The sequence below is a fragment of the Otolemur garnettii genome, unplaced genomic scaffold (assembly GCF_000181295.1).
Source record: "Otolemur garnettii isolate 467f Iridium unplaced genomic scaffold, OtoGar3 scaffold00155, whole genome shotgun sequence".
Lineage (NCBI taxonomy): Eukaryota > Metazoa > Chordata > Mammalia > Primates > Galagidae > Otolemur > Otolemur garnettii.
In genome coordinates this window covers 3,489,939-3,510,301 of record NW_003852550.1, presented here as the reverse complement: position 1 = coordinate 3,510,301, position 20,363 = coordinate 3,489,939, and the positions used below count along the sequence as shown (strand labels likewise).

At 37.9% G+C, this 20,363-nt stretch overlaps 1 protein-coding gene across 3 annotated transcripts in view; it reads left to right on the top strand.

Annotated features, from left to right (window-relative positions):
• The window catches only part of ACSL4 (acyl-CoA synthetase long chain family member 4), a 100,582-nt gene extending 80,894 nt beyond the window's left edge, over positions 1-19,688 (top strand). For all 3 annotated transcript variants that reach the window (XM_003799739.3, XM_012811377.1, XM_012811376.2), the window contains 4 exons: positions 1,965-2,156; positions 3,977-4,091; positions 6,848-7,005; positions 16,804-19,688. In XM_003799739.3, the coding sequence (XP_003799787.1) occupies positions 1,965-2,156; positions 3,977-4,091; positions 6,848-7,005; positions 16,804-16,961 (623 nt within the window). In that variant the 3' untranslated portion in view covers positions 16,962-19,688. The remainder of the gene's footprint in view (positions 1-1,964; positions 2,157-3,976; positions 4,092-6,847; positions 7,006-16,803) is intronic.
• Positions 19,689-20,363: the final 675 nt, after the last annotated feature.

Below are 20,363 nucleotides of genomic sequence, written 5' to 3'. Positions count from 1 at the left end.
TCTACTATGAAACCAATATATCAACCACACTTGCATATGAAAGCTATAACCCAACTACAGCCCAAGATGAAGGGGAAAGAGTAGTGGGAGGGGAGGGGGAGGATATGTGGAGGGAGGGTAATTGGTTGGACCACACTTATGGTACATTTTACAAGGGTACATGTCAAATCTACTAAGCATAGAGTATAAATGTCATAACACAATATAATTAAGAAAATGCAGTGAAGGCTATGTTAACCAGTTTGTTGTAAGTATTTCAAATTGTGTATAAAACCAGCACATTGTACCCCATAAATGCATTAATGTACACAGCTACGATTTAATAAAAAAATTAAAAAAGAGGAAATGACAACCCAGAAAATAAAATAAAATAAAATGTTAAAATATTATAATTAAAAAAATCATGCTTGAAGCTAAATCAGTTAACTTGCCACTTTAACCAACTTACTGTTTGATAGTTCACCATAACTGCTTGTGTTTATGTGTTTGTAAGTTTGTGCATCTAAGACCATTAAATATATTGTGTATTGAAAAAAATACATTTAAATTTTTAAAATTTATTTCTACATGCCTCTCTTTTTGGTGTGTTTCAATCACTAAAACAGGTGGCTAGCAGTTTGCTAGCCTCTGCACTAATCACTTTGCTCATACTTTTCTTTCTTTCTTTTTTTTTATTATTAAATCATTGCTGTGTACATTAATGCAGTCATGGGGTACAATGTGCTAGTTTTATATATAATTTGAAATATTTTCATCAAGTTGGTTAACATAGCCTTCATGGTATTTTCTTAGTTACTGTGTTAGGACATTTATATTCTACACTTAGTAAGTTTCACATGTACCCTTGTAAGATACACTGTAGGTGTGGTCCCCCCAATTACCCTTCCTTCACCCATCCTCCCCCCTCCCCTCTCCTCCCTTTCCCCATATTCTTGGGCTATAATTGGGTTATAGCTTTCAAGGCTATAAATTAGTTTCATAGTAGGACTGATTACATTGGATACTTTTTCTTCCATTCTTGAGATACTTTGCTAAGAAGAATATATTTCAGCTCCATCCGTGTCAACATGAAAGAGGTAAAGTCTCCATATTTCTTTAAGGCTGCGTAACATGTCTCTCACTTTAAAAAACATATTTAAAAGCCAGCTACATTCCCAAGAATTTTACATCTTGGGTCTAAGCCCCCATTTTTTCCATGGTAATAACGTTCCAATTTTACAATGAAATGCTGAAGAAAATATAGATAGTTACATGTATTGTGCATCGGCTTCAGATTTATTTTGTTAGATTGGTTATTTGTTAGGCAGTGTAATCAGAAATGTTTACAGTAAAACTTGCTAAGGAGAATTTTGAGTTTCTGATTTACTGGTACTGTGCCTCATTGTCAGTTTTGAGGAATGGTTCTATTTCTGGGCATATATTTGGTGTTTTCCTTGCTGTGAAGGATCCTGGACTTTGTACGGTAGGAATTAATCTTGATATCTTGCATACAACGAGTTTTGTTATATTGAAATATCGAACAGTTGTAAGGTTATCAGAGCTGTTAACAGATGAAAGGAACACTGCTTTTAATGTTTTTATGACATAGACTCTGTGTCTCAATTTACACACCTAAATTTTTGCTTATTTTCCTTAAAGTAAGCTGGGTTCAGTAATACAAAAAAATAGTGAGTAGTGATAAAGTATTTTCATAGTTATTGTCAATTATTTTGGTGTTTTAACTTTTAAAGTTGATGACTGGGCATAGGCTAAATCAGTACATTTTCCCTCTCGTTTCCCACAGCCTCCCTTGCCCTGTCACTACATGATGCTGTCTTTCTTGATTACTTAATACCTATTCTCTTTGATTAAAACCACCTTAGAAAAAAATCCAGAATGCATTGATAGCAACATATTAGTAACTTGCCTATGATAGCTTCAGGTATTACACAGGCGAGTAACTAATTTACTTTTATGATTTCCAGGTGGTTACACAATTCATGACAAACCGAACCCCAGAGGCGAAATTGTAATTGGCGGACAGAATATCTCCATGGGATACTTTAAAAATGAAGAGAAAACGGCAGAGGATTATTCTGTGGATGAAAATGGACAAAGGTGGTTTTGCACTGGTGATATTGGAGAATTCCATCCCGATGGATGTTTACAGATCATAGGTCAGTGTATTCTCTGTAACTCCAACTTGGATGAAAGGTAATGTTGGTCAGGTCATTCATAGGAGTGATGGTTCTGTTAGTTTAAAGTTTGGGTGAGTTCTTTAACTTACGTATGAGCTTCCATCTGCAAAATAGGGATAACAGTACTATCCTCATAAGATTGTTGTGAGGATTAAAGGAGTTGATATCTACATGTATATGTGTGTGTGTGTGTGTGTATGATGTTTGAAGCAGTGCCTGAACCTTCTTAGTGTAAGCAGTAATAACAGCAGCAGCATTGGGTGTGGGCAAAATAGCACATTGGCAATGGGAAAACAAAAAGTGCTCAGAGGAGGTCTTTTATGGCCAACCACGTGTGGTTCTGTTTAACTATGTACTGTAATGTACCCTATTCTAGGCCTTCCTCACCTTTTATCTCCCCACCCAAGGGACAGTGTTGGCACATTTTGTCCTGGTGGCTCTTTATATATGGCTCTAACTGGACCCGAACCTTAGAAAGTGGATAAAATCAGTCCTCAGTGCAGTATGTTTTGAGAATGTCAGTTGCTTTGGCACTGCCCTTATTGAGCCTCCTGATGTAGACCTTTACATTCAAAAAGTGACTCCCAAATGGGCTCCTATGCTACTCACTTTGAACTGGTAAAATTTAAAATAGAAATTGACTTGCTAATGAGGACCACTCTGCAGGAATCCTGGTCAGATTCTTTTCAAGCTATAGAGTTTTCTCAGTCATATCTCTAGTGACCCATTTCAATCTGTTGCTGGACCTCACAATATCAGACCTGAATATAGTTAGAAATTTCTTGGGAAAATTGGTTCTTCATCTAGAAATTGGATCTGCTAAACCAGGAAGCATGGTGAACTACTAAGCCTTTTGTTTTTTCTTGATCCTTAATTGCACTGGAATTGAAAGTTATTTCTGTAGACTGGGTTCCCAGGCTCTGGGTAGGCAAACTAGCACTCACATGAAGATTGTGAGGCAGGCTGATGATTATTCAAGCTGTGACACCCTGTGCCAGCATTTTCTTAGAGCAACGTCATTTTAATAAGATATGTCTACTGTGGAAAAGGGGAGTTAACATTGGTTGAATGGGTTCTATATGCTCGACCTTATGCATTGTGCCTTTAGGAGTTAGGTGTCAATATCCCTGATAAAATTGAAAGTTAGGGAGGTTAGCTGACATGGTCAGGAACATTTAGCTAGCTACTACTGGGCAAAGCTACCATTTAAATTTAATGTTCCCAAGTCCTTGTTCCTTCCATTAACTTTATTAAATATAAAAGATAGTAATAAGATGTTAAAGTTTTGGGTATAGAGCATAAATTTTAGACACTATCTTTAATTAGGCATTTTCTTTTTAACTGATGTGTGTGGGCAAGCATTATATACAACAAAATTTTAGAATGGTATCTTTTTGTTGTTGTTGTTTTTTGGTCGAGACAGAGTTCTACCCTATGCCGTGGGCAGAGTGCAGTGGCATTGTAGCTCACTGCAACCTCAGACTCGGGCTGTGGGCATCCTGCTGCCTCAGCCTCAAAAGCTGCTGGGATTACAAGTGCTCGCCGCAGCACCCAGGCTGGGTTTTTCCATTTTTTTCAAGGCAGGGTCTCACTCTTGCTCAGACAAGCCTCGAACTCTTGAGCTCGAGCAGTCCTCCCGCCTCAGCCTCCCACAGTGCTGGAATTACAGGCATGAGCCACTGCACCTAGCAGTGTCTTTGTAAATAGAGATTAAAGCATTGAAATTAAAAGAAAGTCAGAATTGTACATACCTTAATAAAACAGACTATGGGTAACTTAACATTCTTCATGACTTACAGATCGTAAGAAGGATTTGGTGAAGTTACAAGCAGGGGAGTATGTGTCTCTGGGGAAAGTAGAAGCTGCACTGAAGAACTGTCCACTTATTGACAACATCTGTGCTTTTGCCAAAAGGTAACTTTCAAAAGTTGCATCTTGTGTTTCATGTACTAACAGTAAAAGAGTAATTAGAAAAGAATTCAGTTATGTATTATCATAAGGGTTACATCAAATTCCTCTTAGAATTTTCATCACAGTTGAGAAATTTTACGTTTATGAAAGTTCTCGTATTCACTAACTTGAAGATCATTTGAGATAACTCACATTTTTAACTACAGGGTGCCCCAACGTCACCATACATAGGGAAAATGGCTAATTGTAGCTAAATGTACCTTTATTTACAGAATACTCATTACTGAATTTTACAAACAGGTAGACAACCCATAGAGAATATTTTGTAAATATTTTGTAAAATGGTGTAATGAATATTTTGTAAATAAAGGAACATTTAGCTACAATTTCTCATTTTCTCTATATATGCCAACTTTAGGAGTGACTTTTGGGACACCCTATGCTTTTTGGTCACCTACATGTTGCTAAATAGTTAGCTATGTGACAAAGGTTATTTAACATCCATAATTGAGACTTGGCATAAGTAATTTTCCCCAAAATGTAACATAGTTTGTTACATGTTGAGGTGAATTGAGATGAGTTTTGAACCCAGGCTTTTCTAAATCAAAAGCCTAAGAGATTGAACCATTTTCTTTGTATGTTTTATTTTTATGGCCTTAATTCTTTATTTTTTACATTGTAATTGTGGTAAAAACTCCATACCATAAAATTTACCATCTTAATCATTTCTAAGTGTGCTATTCAGTGGTGTTAAGTATATTTACATTGTTGTGCAATCTATCTCTAGAATTTTGGGGTGTTTTTTTGAGACAGTCTCACTATATCACTCTTGGTAGAGTGCGTGGCATCATAGCTCATAGCAACCTCAAACTCTTGGGTTCAAGTGATCCTCTTGCCTCAGCCTCCCAAGTAGCTGGGACTACAGGTGCCTGCCACAACGCCTGGCTATTTTTTTAGAGACAGGATCTCACTCTGGCTCAGGCTGGTCTCGAACCTGTGAGCTCAGGCAATCCACCCGCTTCCCAAGTGCTGGGATTACAGGTGTGAGCCACCATACCTGGCCTTCTCTAGAAGTGTTTATTTTTTTATGAGACAGATTCTCTGTCACCCTGGGTAGAGCACTGTGGCGTTATAGGTCACAGAAACCTTAAACTCTTGAGCAGTCCTCTTGCTTCAGCCTCCCGAGTAGCTGGGGCTATAGATACCCGGCCCAATGCCTGGCTAGTTTTTCTATTTTTAGTAGAGAAGAGCTTCACTCTTGTTCAGGCTGGTCTAGAACTCCTGAACTCAAGCACCCCACCCGCCTAGGCCTCCCAGTGTGCTAGGATTATAGGAGTGAGCCACGTGCTGCCAGAATTTTTATTCTTGTGGAACTGAAACTGTGTATTCATTAAACAGCAACTACCCATTTCCTCTTCCCTTAGCCCCTGGCAACTACCATTCTACTTCCTGTTTCTATGAATTTGACTACTGTCAATACCTCATATAAGTAGAATCACACATTATCTTGTTTATGATTGGCTCGTTTCACTTAGTATAATATCCTCAAGATTTATCCATACATATTGTTGCATGTGTCAGAGTTGCCTTTTTAAGGCTGAACAGTAGTTCATTCTATGTATATAATGTATTTTGTTTGTATATTCATCATCAGCGGACATTTGCCTTACTTCTCCCTCCCCCTTGGCTATTGTGACTGTGACCATAAGTATGCAAATATCTCTTTGAGGTCTTGCTTTCAATTTTGGGGGATAGATAACCTGGATGGAAAATTGCTAGATCACATGGTAGTTCTATTTTTAATTTTTAAGGAACTGCCACACTGTTTACCGTAGCAGCAGCACCATTTTTACATTCCTGCAACAGTCCACAAGCGTCCCAATTTTTCCACCTCCTCTCTAACATTTGTTTCTGTTTTTGTGACAGTAGTCATCCTTACGGGACACTTGTGAACTGTGCGAGGGGAATGTTTCATTTTGGTACTGATTTGCATTTCTCTGATGATGAGTGCTGTCAGGAATCTTTTCATATCATTGTTGGCCATTTGTATAGCATCTCTCGAGAAATGTCTATTCAAATTCTTTGCTTATTTTTATAACTGGGCTGTTTGTTTTTGTTGTTGAATTGTGTGAGCCCATATAGTAGCCCCTTATCAGGTGTATGATTTGGGCAAATGGTTTTCCCATTCCACACTCGATTGATAGTGTGTCCTCTGATGCACAGAAGTTTTAAATTTTGATGTAGTCCCATTTATTTGTTTTTGTTTTGGTTGCTTGTGCTGTTATGTTACATCTAAGAGATAATGCCAAACTCATTGTCATAACGCTTTTCCCCTGTGTTTTCTAGGGGTTTTACAGTTTTATCTCTTAAATAAAGGTCTCGATCTGTTTTGAGCTAATTTTTGTATATGTTGTAAGGTAAGGGTGCTGGGAAAACTGGATATCCACTTGCACGTGGCTATCCAGTTTTCCCAGCACCATTTGTTAAAGAGGTAGTCCTTTCTCCATTGAATGTTCTTAGCACCCTTGTTGAAGATCGTTTGACCATAGATGCAAGAGTTTGCTTCTGGCTTATCTTCTTATTCCATTGGCCTGTACGTCTGTCTTTATGCTGGTATCATAGTATTATGCTGGTACTATTTTTTAATGAAACTTTAACAAATAAGTTAAATATATATTTGGAATTATCTGTACACTACTGTTTCATTGAATAGTTTTTTCTCCATGTTTTAATTTCTATTTTATTTTCTAATTTTCCAGCGACCAGTCCTATGTGATCAGCTTTGTGGTTCCTAACCAGAAAAGGTTGACACTTTTGGCACAACAGAAAGGGGTGGAAGGATCTTGGGTTGATATATGCAATAACCCTGCCATGGAAGCTGAAATACTGAAAGAGATTCGAGAAGCTGCAAATGCCAGTAAGTGAGAAATTATTCATCTGTTGTAATCCTTAAAAGTCAACTAATGATGTCTTTTGCATTAGGTTCTTCAAGATGTTTGTTTTAATAATAAAACACAGGGTTTTGAAAGAGCAAACTTTTAAATTATATAATGGATATCCGTGGTGGAAGGACCCTTAAATGTCATATAGTAGAATAACCTGTCTATCTGGTTCTTTATTGGATGTTACAAAATTCCTCCCAAGTGATCCTTTATTTGAAATGGTCCATCTTTGGATAGATTTGTCACGTAGGTCTACCTTGTATCTACAAAGTAGGAACTAATAACTGTTTAGGGTTATTACCATAACTATGCTTGTGTGGCTGTGTAAATGGACTGTCTCAGATGGTGCGGTAATAATCAACTGGAGAGCATCCGATTGTATACCATGTGCCAGGAATTTTGACAGGGACTACAAACAGAAGGTAGTAAGATACATTTCCTGCTCTGAAATAGTTCATTATTCAGTGAGAGGGACACACCAGACAGCAATCTTAACAGTAGTAGAGAGATGAACAGGAAATCATGGTACCACAGATGAGGGTACCTAACCCTACCTGAGAGGTCATGGAAACTTTCCTTGTAGAGATGTCACTTAATCTCATTTTTACAGGTTGATTAGAAGTTAACTAGGGAGGGCATTCGAGTCCAAGGAGCAACATGAGTAAAGTCACAGAGATAGGAAAAAGATAGTATGTTCAGGGAACTACAAGGAATTCTTTGTTACTGGTAAGGAACAAAGTACAAGATGAGACCGTGGATGTTAAGCAGAGAGCAAGTTGTACAGTGCTTTGTATGCCTTATTCAGAAATTTGGATTCAGTCCTGTAGGCAATGGAAGGTTTTACCCTGTTTCCCTGAAATAAGATACTGTCTTATGTTTATTTTTTCTCAAGAAGACACACTAGGGCTTATTTTTAGGGGATGTCTTCCTCTCCTTGCCCAAATGCATGGCGTGGCATATATGCTGCATAGCCACGCCCATCACTAAGTCTTATTATTGGGGTAGGGCTTATATTCAACAAATGCATAGAAATCCTGCTAGGGCTTATTTTTTGAAAAGGTCTTATTTTCGGGGAAACACGGTACCAAGTTAGTGATGTGGTCAGATTTGCATTTTAGATAAGTTCAATCACTCCGGAGGCTTTGCTGAAGGTATATTTGAGGGGAACTGCACTGAGGCAGGAGGCCAGTTTAGGAGGGCTGTCACAGATACCTAGATAGGAGTGGAAAGAAGTAGGGCCTGAACCAGGGAATCAAGAAACATTTAGCAAGTGAAAGTGGTAAGCTTTGATGATTAATTGGTTAATTCAAGGGAAAAGAGAAGTCCAGGATGGCCCTCAGGTTTGTGGCTCAGTTGATAAGGTAGATATTAGTACTGATTGAGCTAAAAAATACAGGAGGAAGAGCCAGCATATAAGAAGAGGATGAGGTCAACTTGGGATATACATAGTTTGAAATGCCCGTTTGGATAATCAGACTTCAAATGTTCAGCAGACAGTTGCCACAGGGTAGATAACCTGTGGCCTTGGGGCCACATAGAGGGCCTTTTGGATCCTTGAATGCAGCCTTTTGACTGAATCCAAATTTTGTAGAACAAATCCTTTAATAAATGATGGGAGAGGCCTGCAGTGACGTATAGATACACTTAGAGATAATTTGAACTGTGAAGGTAGATGTGCTGACCTTGGAAGAAAATGTAAAGTGAGAACAGGAGGCTTAGGCCTGGCCCCTGGACAATACCAGCATGTAAGGAATGGATGGAGGCTGAGGTGTACATGGAAAGTGTGATTGGCAAGGTGCCAGGAGAGCAAAGCCAGTGCAGAGTGCTGCTAAGAATTTCAGGAAAGGGAGTAATCTTCAGAATCCTCAATTTCAAATTAGCAAAAAAAGCTGATAAAGTTTACTGGAATACTGATTGGGCCAGTTTTTGTTTTATTTTGTGAGACAGAGTCTCCCTCTATTTCCCAGGCTAGAGTTCCATGGTGTCATAGCTCATGGCAACTTCAAGCTCCTGGGTTCAAGCAATCCTCCTGCCTCAGCCTCTTGAGTAGCTGGGACTACAGGCATGCATTGCCATGCCCAGCTAATTTTTTCTATTTTTAGTAGAGGTGGGTCTTGCTTTTGCTCAGGCTGGTCTTAAACTCCTGGTCTTAAGCAATCCTCCCAGAGTCCTAAGATTATAGGCATGAGCCCACTGCACCTGGCTTTCTTTTTTTTGAGACAGAGCCTCAAGCTGTCCCCTTGGGTAGAGTGCCATGGCATCACAGCTCATGGCAACCTCCAACTCCTGGGTCAAGTGAGTCTCCTGCCTCAGCCTCCCAAGTAGCTGGGACCACAGGCGCCCACCACAATGCCCAGCTATTTTTTGGTTGCAGCCGTCATTGTTGTTTGGTGGGCCTGGGCTAGATTTGAACCCACCAACTTAGGTATATGTGGCTGGTGCACTTGAGCCACAGGCGCTGAGCCTGCACCTGGCTTTCTAGGCCAATTTTGTAACCTTTTGAATTTTCATTTTTATTACTGTGATTAGCATATGTAGTTTTTAAAATATCAGATGGTATTACTATAAGAAGTGCATCAAATAGTAGCCCATATTGTACCTCTCTTCGCTCCCAAGTCTCATCCTTTTTCTACTTTAGCTGTTTTTAAAAATTTCTGGCATTTGTCTCCATAAAGAAAATGGTTATATTGCTTTCTTGACTTTTTCATTTGAGATGTTATCTATGGATTTCCAACCATAGAAGATGATTTAAGTTTCATATCCATTCCCCTAAATGTACACCTCCTTTCCCAGGGCATAGTAGTATAATTTTACATTTTATGCCTATGTTAACATAATGACTATGAAACCATTCCAAGCTGAACTACATAGTGTTTTATGATTATATTTCCCTTCTTGGACAACTTTCTGTTTTTTTCCCTGGATTTATAATTTCCTCTCTTCTTTCTTGGTTTTCTGTGTGCCTATTCTTAATTCTTCCCCTAAACACTGATAAAAGTTGTAAAAATTCTCTCAAATACAGGAAAATATGGTGTTTTTATATGTATTTTTTTTCTTTGACATGTCCTTCTTCGTGTCCTTTGTCCTCATGCTGAAATTTAGACTGTTTGCTCCCCAGGGCTTCCATTTACTATCATCCTGGAAATTACCTTTCCCTCTCCCGTGTTGGATCTTGTTTCCTGGATCTCATGTCTGTCTTTGTCCTGGCTTACTGGCTGGTTTGGGTAGAATCCATCCTCCAGCAGCTTCCTGAGAAAGGTGCATAGGAGGTAAACTTTTTGAGACTGTGCTGTGTGCCTGAAAATGTCTTTTTTTCTATCCTCCCCCTTTTAAGGCACGGGTGGGCATCTATTCGAATTCTAGATTGTAAATAATTTTTCCTTCATACTTTGCAGGCTTTGCTCCATTGTCTTCTAACTTCACTGTTGCTGGCTGAGAAATCCTGTGCCATCCTGGTTCTTATGTCTGTGTGTATGAACTATTTTATCTCTCTGAGCTTTCAGAATTACAATATTAATTCCTGGTATTCTGATAGTTCGTGATGATATGCCCTGTGTGGGTCTTTGATCATTTATCACTGTGCATAGCTGGCACAGGCCTTTTGAATCTGGGGGATCTCTGCTTCAGTTCTGGGAAATATTTGTTTATCTGCTTTTGTCGGTTTGCTTCTTTTCCCCAGAGTTCTCCCTGACTCCATGGTTGGGGTGTGTGTGTGTGTGTGTGTGTGTTTCTAAGACTACTTTGATGTGGCTGTTGGACTTCTTGCTTTCATCTTCTAATTTTATTTTCTTTTTTCTTTTGTCTCCTATTTCGTTGTCTGATTGGTTTATATTCTGGGAGAGTTTTATAACTCTTCTGTTTACTGAATTTCCAACTTTCACTCTCAGAGCTGTCATTTTTAAGAGCTCATCCTGTCCTCTCAGTGTTCCTTTCAGTAGCACTTTATTGCTCTTTCACTGACGCGTTCAACGTGTTGCCCCGTATTCCTCTGACGATGTTACAAGGAAGCCTTTTATGGAGTTTGCTTCTCCTGGTATTGTCTCTGTTTCTCCAAGTTCTACGTTATACTTGCCTCGGTCGTAGCCTGTCGGGTATCTGCTGATCCTTGTCTCTCCATTCATGCTTAAGAGTGAGGTTCTAAAAAACTATTTGGGCGAGGCGCAGTGGCTCATACCTATAATCCTAGCACTCTGGGAGGCTGAGGCGGGTGGATCCCTTGAGCTCAGGAGTTCGAGACCAGCCTGAGCAAGAGTGAGACCCCCATTTCTACTAAAAATAGAAAAACTAGTTGGGCATTGTGGTGGACACCTGTAGTCCCAGCTACTCAGGAGGCTGAGGCAGGAGAATTGCTTGAATCCTGGAGTTTGAGGTTGCTGTGAGGTATGATGTCATTGCACTCTGCCCAGAGTGGCAGAGTGAGACCCTGTCTAAATAAATAAAGAAAGAAATAAATAAAACAACTGTTTGAAAAGTTTACTAGCTTTCACTGCAAAGTTACTCAAATATTGTCTCTTTTTCTTAGATCATTCCATTTCTCCCAAGAAGACCTCCCCAGTCTCTTGCCTGGGTGATATTAGCTCGACTTGCCAATATTCTGGTAGCCAAAAGGAGGAAAGGAGCGGTGGGGGGATAGAGGGCCATCGGCTGAATCCTGTTTTCAGCCTTACTTCTTCCCTCTATTGTGCCTAATGTCCTTGAGTCCAGCGTCTTTAGTTCAGTTTTAACAAAAAGTAAACTTGTTTTCAGCCTGCCACGGGAAGAAGAGGACAGGGTGAGGGAGAGCTGTTCTTTAAACAGGCTGAGGCCTACCGCTCCTGCTCCCAACCTTACTCCTTCAGTCTTCAGCAGCACAGGCTCAGGGAGCACTTTCCCGTGAGGGTGGTTTGCTTCTTGCGCCCTCCTCTCTTGGTGGTTGCTTTAGCTCTTTTAGCCCTAAATCAGTTACCACGAATTCATTTGCCTTTGTCTTCTAAAATTCTGTTGAACTTAACTTTAGTGCCTTCTTTCTCTGTTTTTTTTTTTTTCCTTGTAGTTACTACTGTTTCTATTTTAAAAATTATTTTAAATTATTTGCATTATTTTCCAGGGAAACAGAGAAAACTGTGTAACTCTGTTTAATTAGAAGCTGTTAACCAAATTTTACTCCGTTTTTTCTCTTAAAAATGAAATTATCATCTTTCTCATTATAGGTTATCTATACTCATAAAATATTGGACAATACAGAATATTATAGAGAAAGAAGTAAAAACCACTTATACTAGCTATCTTTGGGGGGCAGGATCACACTTTGGTATATATGCTAACTTACCCATGGTATATATGCTAACTTACCCACATCACTGGCATTTTTCTGAGTCAATAGGTACAGAATTATGTTATCATTGTTAATAGCTAAATAGTATTTCAGCATATAAAAACCCATTTAAGCCCCTGTTGTTAGATTTCTTGGTGAGTTGTACTTTTTTGTCCCCCTATAAACAAATGTAACATATATTGTATAATTTTCCTTTCCTTTTCTGAGACAGTGTCTTTCTCTGTTGCCCCAGCTAGAGTGTAGAGCTGTGATCATAGCTTACAGCAACTTCTAAGGCTCAAGCTGGGACTACAGGCATGTACCACCACACCTGGCTTATTTTTCTATTTTTTGCAGAGATGGGGTCTCACTCTTGCTCAGGCTTATTTTCTTTCTTTCTTCATTTTTATGAGACCGAGTCTTGCTCTGTTGCCCAGGCTAGAGTGCCATGGCCTTACCCTAGTTCTCAGCAACATCGAACTTCTGGTCTCCAGTGATTCTCCTGCCTCAGCCTCCCAAGTATCTGGGACTACAAGGCATATAACCTAGCTAATTTTTCTATTTTTAGTAGAGACAAAGTCTTGCCCTTGTTCATGCTGGTCTTGAGCTCAAGTGATCCTCTTATTTCAGCCTCCCAGAGTATTAGAACTTCAGGCAGGAGCCACCATGCCTGGCCCGGCCTCAGGCTTCTTATGAGATTATTTTCATAGTGTGAATTCCTAGTAATGGATATACTAAGAATAAGATATATTTTTAAAGACTTTTTCCCCTATTGCCAAATCACTTCCTTTCCCCATAAACCAGTAGCAGTTTATATTCAGAAATACATGAGAATACCTACTTCCCTAGTTTGGCTACTATTATTTTTGTTTATTTTTTAAAATTAACTTCTTAGGTTTCATTTTGGTTGAAAAATAAAGTTTATAGTAGTACCTTTTCAACTTCAACTTGATAACTAATTTTTCCCCAAGGAGAATTTTCTAAACTCTGGAGACTGCAAATTTTTAAATAACGTTTGCCTAGTAACATAAGATTGAAAACTTGCTTATTTTATAACTATAAAGACAATGTGACTTAATATATTCTTCTTTGAGTTGATTTTGTATATCACAGTATTATTACTGTAACACACTTTTATATTAATGACACGGTCTGCCAGAACTTTTTTTGGACTCAGACTCTGATTTTTCTTTCAATGTAGTTTTAGAAAAGTATTTCCTTAGCCAGATGTGGCAGCACTTGTCTTAGGCCCAGCTTCTCAGGGTACTAAGGCAGGAGGATCTGGTGAACCCAGGAATTTGAGATTGCAGTGAGCTGTGATCATGCCACTGCACTCTAGCAAGACCGTGTCTCAAAGAAAATAAAAGTACCTCAACCAAAAGCTAACCATCTGAAATGCACCATACTTATTGTTCGTCATTCTCTGAATGCACACATGGAGTCGGAAATGACTTGAGTAATTTGTCATTAAATATTTAACTGTATAAAAGCAACAATGGAGAAAGTCAAGGTAGATCACAATTGGGTAGAAGGTGGAGCAAAATTCTAGGACCAGCTAGGCTCCTGGAACGTTTCTGTGGTTGGACTGAGGCATATAATTCATGATCTGGATTATGAACACTGACCATGAGCTAAATGTATAAATCATAAATTTTTCTGTGCCTCAAAAGATTTATTTTGTCAATACATCAAATTTTTCCTTTCAGAGACTTAGGCCAAAAAGTGTAGGGTAGTTATAATTATATTCAGAAAAATCGTACATCTTTTGTAGCAGGCTTCTAAATGTTTTTTAAATATGAGTGTGATCAAAACATTGAATCCCATAATGGCATAAATGTATTTATAATCTATGTACAAATGACTTAATAAAAAAATGTAATAAGTTGAAAAAATAAATGTAAGTGTGAGGTACTCATAAGTAGTATCATAAGAATGCAAAGTAATTGTTCTGGGACAATTTGAGCAACTACCAATTGCTATAAAAATTGGCATGTGCTGCCACCTTCAGGTCACACTTCATAATGTTCTAGTTAATTCCGATAAAATTTTGTTTAAATTGATTTTTCCTTAAATGTAGTATTAATTTTTCTCACTTGTTGTAGTTATTTTATTTATAGGAAATGATGCTTGTCCATTTCTTTCTATAGCTTGTGATATTAGATAATATTAGGAGTTCCCAAGATAAAACCCCTAAAGCAGACTTTTTGGAGGGGAGGGGATTTAAGTCAGGAATTTAACTAATGAAGATTAAATATAGGAATTTTTATAAATGTTCTTTAATTTGTTTGTTTGTGTGCAACTGAAATAATGTGCTTGCTTTGTCCAAATGTTGTTAGTGTTTCTGGAGTAGGGCCTGTGTATGCCAGAAAAGTAAAATGAAATAAGAGATTTTGGAGCCACATCTGTATTTCAGAATAACTGTTTCTTTGAGATCCAAATGAGGCCTTGGGTGCAGATAGGATGATTTCAGGAACCTCTGTGTAACTGAGCTGTAAGGTATCAATAAAGTGGACATGTGTACTTCAAGCACGTTTTATATCCTTTTACTACCTGTTCAAAGCATTAGTTTTTGGAAGTTGGTTCTAAGTTTTATTTGAAAGATTATTTTTCATAATCAGCTTTATGTTTTTTCTCTCATTTTAATGAGAAACTCACTATTCCAATGAAGCTTTCTTAAAACTTAGACTAGTACTAGAAGAATAACTTCTATGAGTTTTTCGGCCTTACCACTGAAACCAAATTGTTTCCAACATCATCTAGGCTGTTCAGCAGTATTTTTTTAAACATGCAGAATATTCACATCTTGGCAATTGCTGTTTTAATTAATTGCATAGCAAATTTCATTTGTAGGTTAACATTGCTTTTAATGGGCCTTTAGAATTTTAAGGATGACCTTGTATGCATAATGCATAAATACAGTATATAATCTACGGAGTTTAAAAGTATTGAATGTTGTATTGATTACCTCCATGTCCTTATTTTCATTTACTTTTTTATTGTTGGGGATTCATTGACTGTACAAGAAACCAGGTTACACTGATTGCATTTGTTAGGTTAAGTCCCTTTTACAATTGTGTCTTGCCCCCAAGAGGTGTGTCAAACACCAAGAACCTGCCCTTCTCCCTCCTTCCCTCTCTCTGATTTTCCCATGCCCTTATTTTCTTTTTCTTTCTTTCTTTTTTTTTTAATGTGTGACAGTGTCTCAAGCTGTCACCCCCAGTAGAGTGCTGTGGCATCACAGCTCACAGCAACCTCAAACTCTTGGGCTTAAGCGATTCTCTTGCCTCAGCTTCCCAAGTAGCTGGGACTATAGGTGCTTGCACAATGCCTAGCTATTTTTTGGTTGTAGTTGTTATTGTTGTTTGGCAGGCCCAGGCTGGATTCAAACCCGCCAGCTCCAGTGTATGTGGCTGGCGCCCTAGCCGCTGAGCTATAGGGACCAACGCATAACAACTGGCTTTGTATGTGTGTGTTGCAGTTGTCATTGTTTTCTAGTTGGCCTGGGCCGGGCTCAAACCTGCCACCTTCCGTGTATGTGGCTGGTGGCATAACCACTGTGCTATGGGAGCCATGCTCCATGTCCTTATTTTCTTATATTTCAGCCAACACCTATTGAGTTGTCTAACTCAAATACAGTGTGTGCTGCACTAATTCTTATACCATTTAAAGGTGTGTAATCTACAATCCCCTTTTTGACCTGTATTTTAATATATAATAAAACTTATACAAATATTTGTCTAGAGGCTTTTGATTTTCTATAGAATGAATTAATCAACTTGTATGTATTTATTGAGGGCTCTCAACATAGTCCTATGGATGACAGTGACCAAAACAAAGACTCTGCTTTCATGGAGCTCACATTCAAGTGGGTGAGACAAATATGTGCTGTGTTGGGTGCGATAAGTACTTTGAATGAAGCATAGTGTAATAGGATAACAGAGAGACCAAAGGACCTCCTTTTTGTCCTGAGTGGTCATGGAGTCCTCTCTGAGGAAGTAGCATTTGAGCAGACAGCTGGATGAAGAAAGGAAGCGAGCCATGTAACTCTAGTGTGGAAGACCATCCCAGACAGGGGGAACAACAAATATATAGTCTCTGAAGAGGAAAGGGAGTGTGTGTGTGTGTGTGTGTGCATACAGGGTGTCCATAAAATTCGTGTGCAAGTTACACCAGCTATCTTAAATTGCACACGAACTTTACGGACACATTGTATATCTTAGAATAAAAACTACATACACTAAAGCTATCCAACTAACACAACTTATGTGTGCTGCAAGACATATAAAATGAAATTGTAAGGTAGAGGTATCTTTAATAAACTAACATGCAGTTATATAAGTTTGCCGTATACCTATATCCTCTAAGTAAATCCTGCAAAATCCATATTTTATTAATCGCTTCTCTGTGTCCTTCTTTCCCTCTCTCCTCCCTTCTTTCCCCTCCTTCTCCCTCTCTCCCATCCCTCCTTGTCTCATTTCAGTGAAACTGGAGCGGTTTGAAATACCAATCAAGGTTCGCCTAAGCCCAGAGCCATGGACCCCTGAAACTGGTTTGGTAACTGATGCTTTCAAACTGAAAAGGAAGGAGCTGAAGAACCATTACCTCAAAGACATTGAACGAATGTATGGGGGCAAATAAAGTGTTCTCTGATTGACAGTTGCAGACGAGCTAGCCTGGTGATGTCTTAGTTCTAAAGTTTTAAGCCTTTGTTGATCTGTCTGTTAGAATGTAAGGTGTTATCGTTCTAAAGACATGGTTAAAAAAAAACCAACTGATTGAAATAGCTGTCGAGTCTACTTTAACTTAGTTTTGCATAGTCCTAGTGAAGCTGAAATTGAAAAGTTATTTCCCTTTAGCTGTGTTATTAATTACAGAGCAGAAAATCTTTTTAAAAATTAGCCTAAGGTATACTTGTTTTTGTAAAAGAAAATAATGTTGAACAAAATAAATTGGAGTTGGAGTAGAATGTAGTTTGAGGAAATTTGTAGCTTCCAATGTCTATTGTCTTCCTAGTTCAGAAGAAGCTTAAGTATTAAGCACGACTGAAAATATGTATTAACACTACTCAAAGCAGAAGTGCTGCCAGGCTTTAAATTTCTCTTCCAACAATTTATCTTGAAGGGAAAATTCAATTGTAACATAATATACTGAATTAAGTAGTACCATAGAAGGTGTTGATTTCAGATTACAGTTGTTGCATAGGGTAGACATAGAATCATTGTAATATTGTGAATAATTACAGTGCCTAAAGTAAGAATAAACCAACATATACATACCAAAAAATATCTAGTAATATAACGAAGGGAAATTGGACTTGAACTACATTTTTGAAACTTTGGGATCTAAAATCAGTCGGTGTAGTATTTAAGAAGGAAGTACATTTTTAAAAATGCTGAAAATTGCCTTTCTGTGTTTATTAAAAATGAAAGACTGAGACCAAGAGTAAAATGATAGAAAGGCAATCAAACTTTAATAGTACTCATTTTCTCTGTTCGAAAAAGTGATAGAATCATTAAGTCCAGTATTTGGAATTAGGAGCTTTGCATTACACTGAACCTGGGAAAGAGATTTAGACTCGGAATTTCTCCTCAATAATGGTAAATTTTTTACATGTAGTCATGTTAAATTACATTTGTAATTTAAGGTCTATTTGCTGTTGCTGATTTGATCCTTGACCGGTTTGTATTTCAGAAAGCCTTTCATTTTGCTTTAATTTAAGAAAGCGGGTCATAATGAATGACTTCCCCAATATCTCGTTCAAACCTACAGGTGATTAACATGGATGAGTTTTGGGAAGTTAAAGGGAGGAAAACACTGTCACCACCTTTTTCCTGTTTATGAAGAATTTAGAAACTGGAAATGCTAGATGTAGGGGAAGGGCAGAGTTACTTGATAAGGGACGGATGCTTGTACAGTAACTTCGGGAGTGTGGGTTTCTCTTTGAGTCTTTACTTAAACTAAAGGATTTATACATAGTATAGCCCTGACAGCTATTCACACTTGAACCATAGTTACTGTAAAAGCAAAATTCTTAATAACTGTTATTCTTTGCACTTTTTTCCAATCATTTTATATATATATATATATACACACACACACGTGTGTGTGTTGCTTACATTGCTCTGTACAGAGGTGGGTCACCATTGAAGCGGAAGAAATTCTTTTTGCTTTAACATATTTATAAAGAAGATACTTAAATGTTATGTATATGGTGGTAATAAGGAAAAAAATCATCTGGTATTATAAATAAGAATGAAGGTTTTTGTAAAGATTTCTGTTCCGTGTTTTGCAAAGTAAAATTCTAGGCAAGTTTTCATTGAAGTTATGTGTATGTGCGTATTCTCATTCTTCCCACCTTGCCTTTGGAGAGTGAAAACCCATGATTATCAAGTAGACTACTATTCTGATTCTATTCCTGCCCTCCTGTTTATCCTCAAGGATGATTTTCATAGACATTTCCAATACGTGAATTTTTCCTCTTTTTTGGAATGGTGATTTTAAATGTGTGAGTGCATGCATACTATCTTATCTCAGATATTTGCACCCCTGTCCACCCCCATCTCCCAAAAGCTAGAACACTGCCAACTAATCTGTTGTATAGGTCCTTTAGAAACACATAATTAACCCTTAAGGTTGGGTGCTGCTAATTCTTTGCAAAAATCCAAATATTGTTAAGGGACCAGGGAGATGCCACTACCCCCCTGATTTTTTTTCAACGAAAAATAGACGTGTTTCTGTAAACAAACCTTTCCATATTCATAGTGACTTTTCAAGTATTTGATCCTAAAGATTTTAATCTCACATTTTTATACCTGTTTAAATTGTTCACAATTGTTATTACATGTCATCAAATAAAGTTGTACTTAAAAAAATTTTACTATGATATGTACATTTCTAAGTCAGATACTTGTGACTTTTGCTTTAATCACATGAACGTATCTTGTCTCCTTGATATTGTATTCGTTCTTTTTTTCTCTAGAATGGAGGTTTAATTGTATGGCTTTTCAGAATGGAAATACAGAAGAAAGATTTAAAAAGTCAGAAGTTAAGAAAAGCAATTTCTTTTGTGATAGAGACTGATTAGTAATCTTTGCCTATATTTTCCTGATAGCATATGACAAATATTTCTAAGGTAACAAGATGAAAACAGGTTAAAAATTGTGTGGTGTTTTGGATTCAGAGAGAAATATTTTAATTTCCAAATGTAGTTATAAATTATAATGTATTCATATCTGTACTTTCTGTTCAAATGCACGATTGCAGGATTGTTGTTTAAATTTTGTGTTTATTCTTGATGAAAAAGCTTTGTTCCTGTTTTTAAGTTTGCACTCAAATCTTAAGAAATAAATTCACCCATGTTATCAAGCCAGTTTGTACTTTATGTGTCGAGATAAACTCTGTATGTTTGAAAATTATTAACCAAATGTATTTTTAAAAAAAGACCAAACTTTTCAACACATACTTTTTTTTTTTTTTTTTTTTTTTGAGACAGATTCTCGCTCTATTGCCCAGGCTACAGTGCTGTGGAGTCAGCCAAGCTCACAGCAACCTCACATTCCTGGGTTCAAGCAGTGCTCCTGCCTCAGCCTTCAAAGTTGCTGGGACTACAGGCTCCCACACAATGCTTCTATTTTCAGTAGAGATGGGGTCTCACTATTGCTCAGGGTCTTCTCAAACTCCTGAGCTCCAGGGATCCTTCTGCCTCGGCCTCCCGGAGTGCTAGGATTATAGGCGTGAGCCACCATGCCTGGCTTAAACACATACTTTTATAGTACTCACCTCTAGGTTTACAGTGTTGCATGAAGCAGTTATCCCAGCTTGTATAAGTTTCATTCATTATCTGAGAGTATTAGAACCCAAAACTCTTACTTTGATACACTTAATAAAGTAGGGCCCGGCCCCTTTGTAAAACTCGTATCGTGGGCCAAGACATAGTCATGTTGTAGGCGTTATTAATAGTAGGGGCTAATAAATGATAACTGTTACTTTTAGGCTAATTAACATTTAGGGAGAAATTAATTCATCTCTAGTATACAAGGG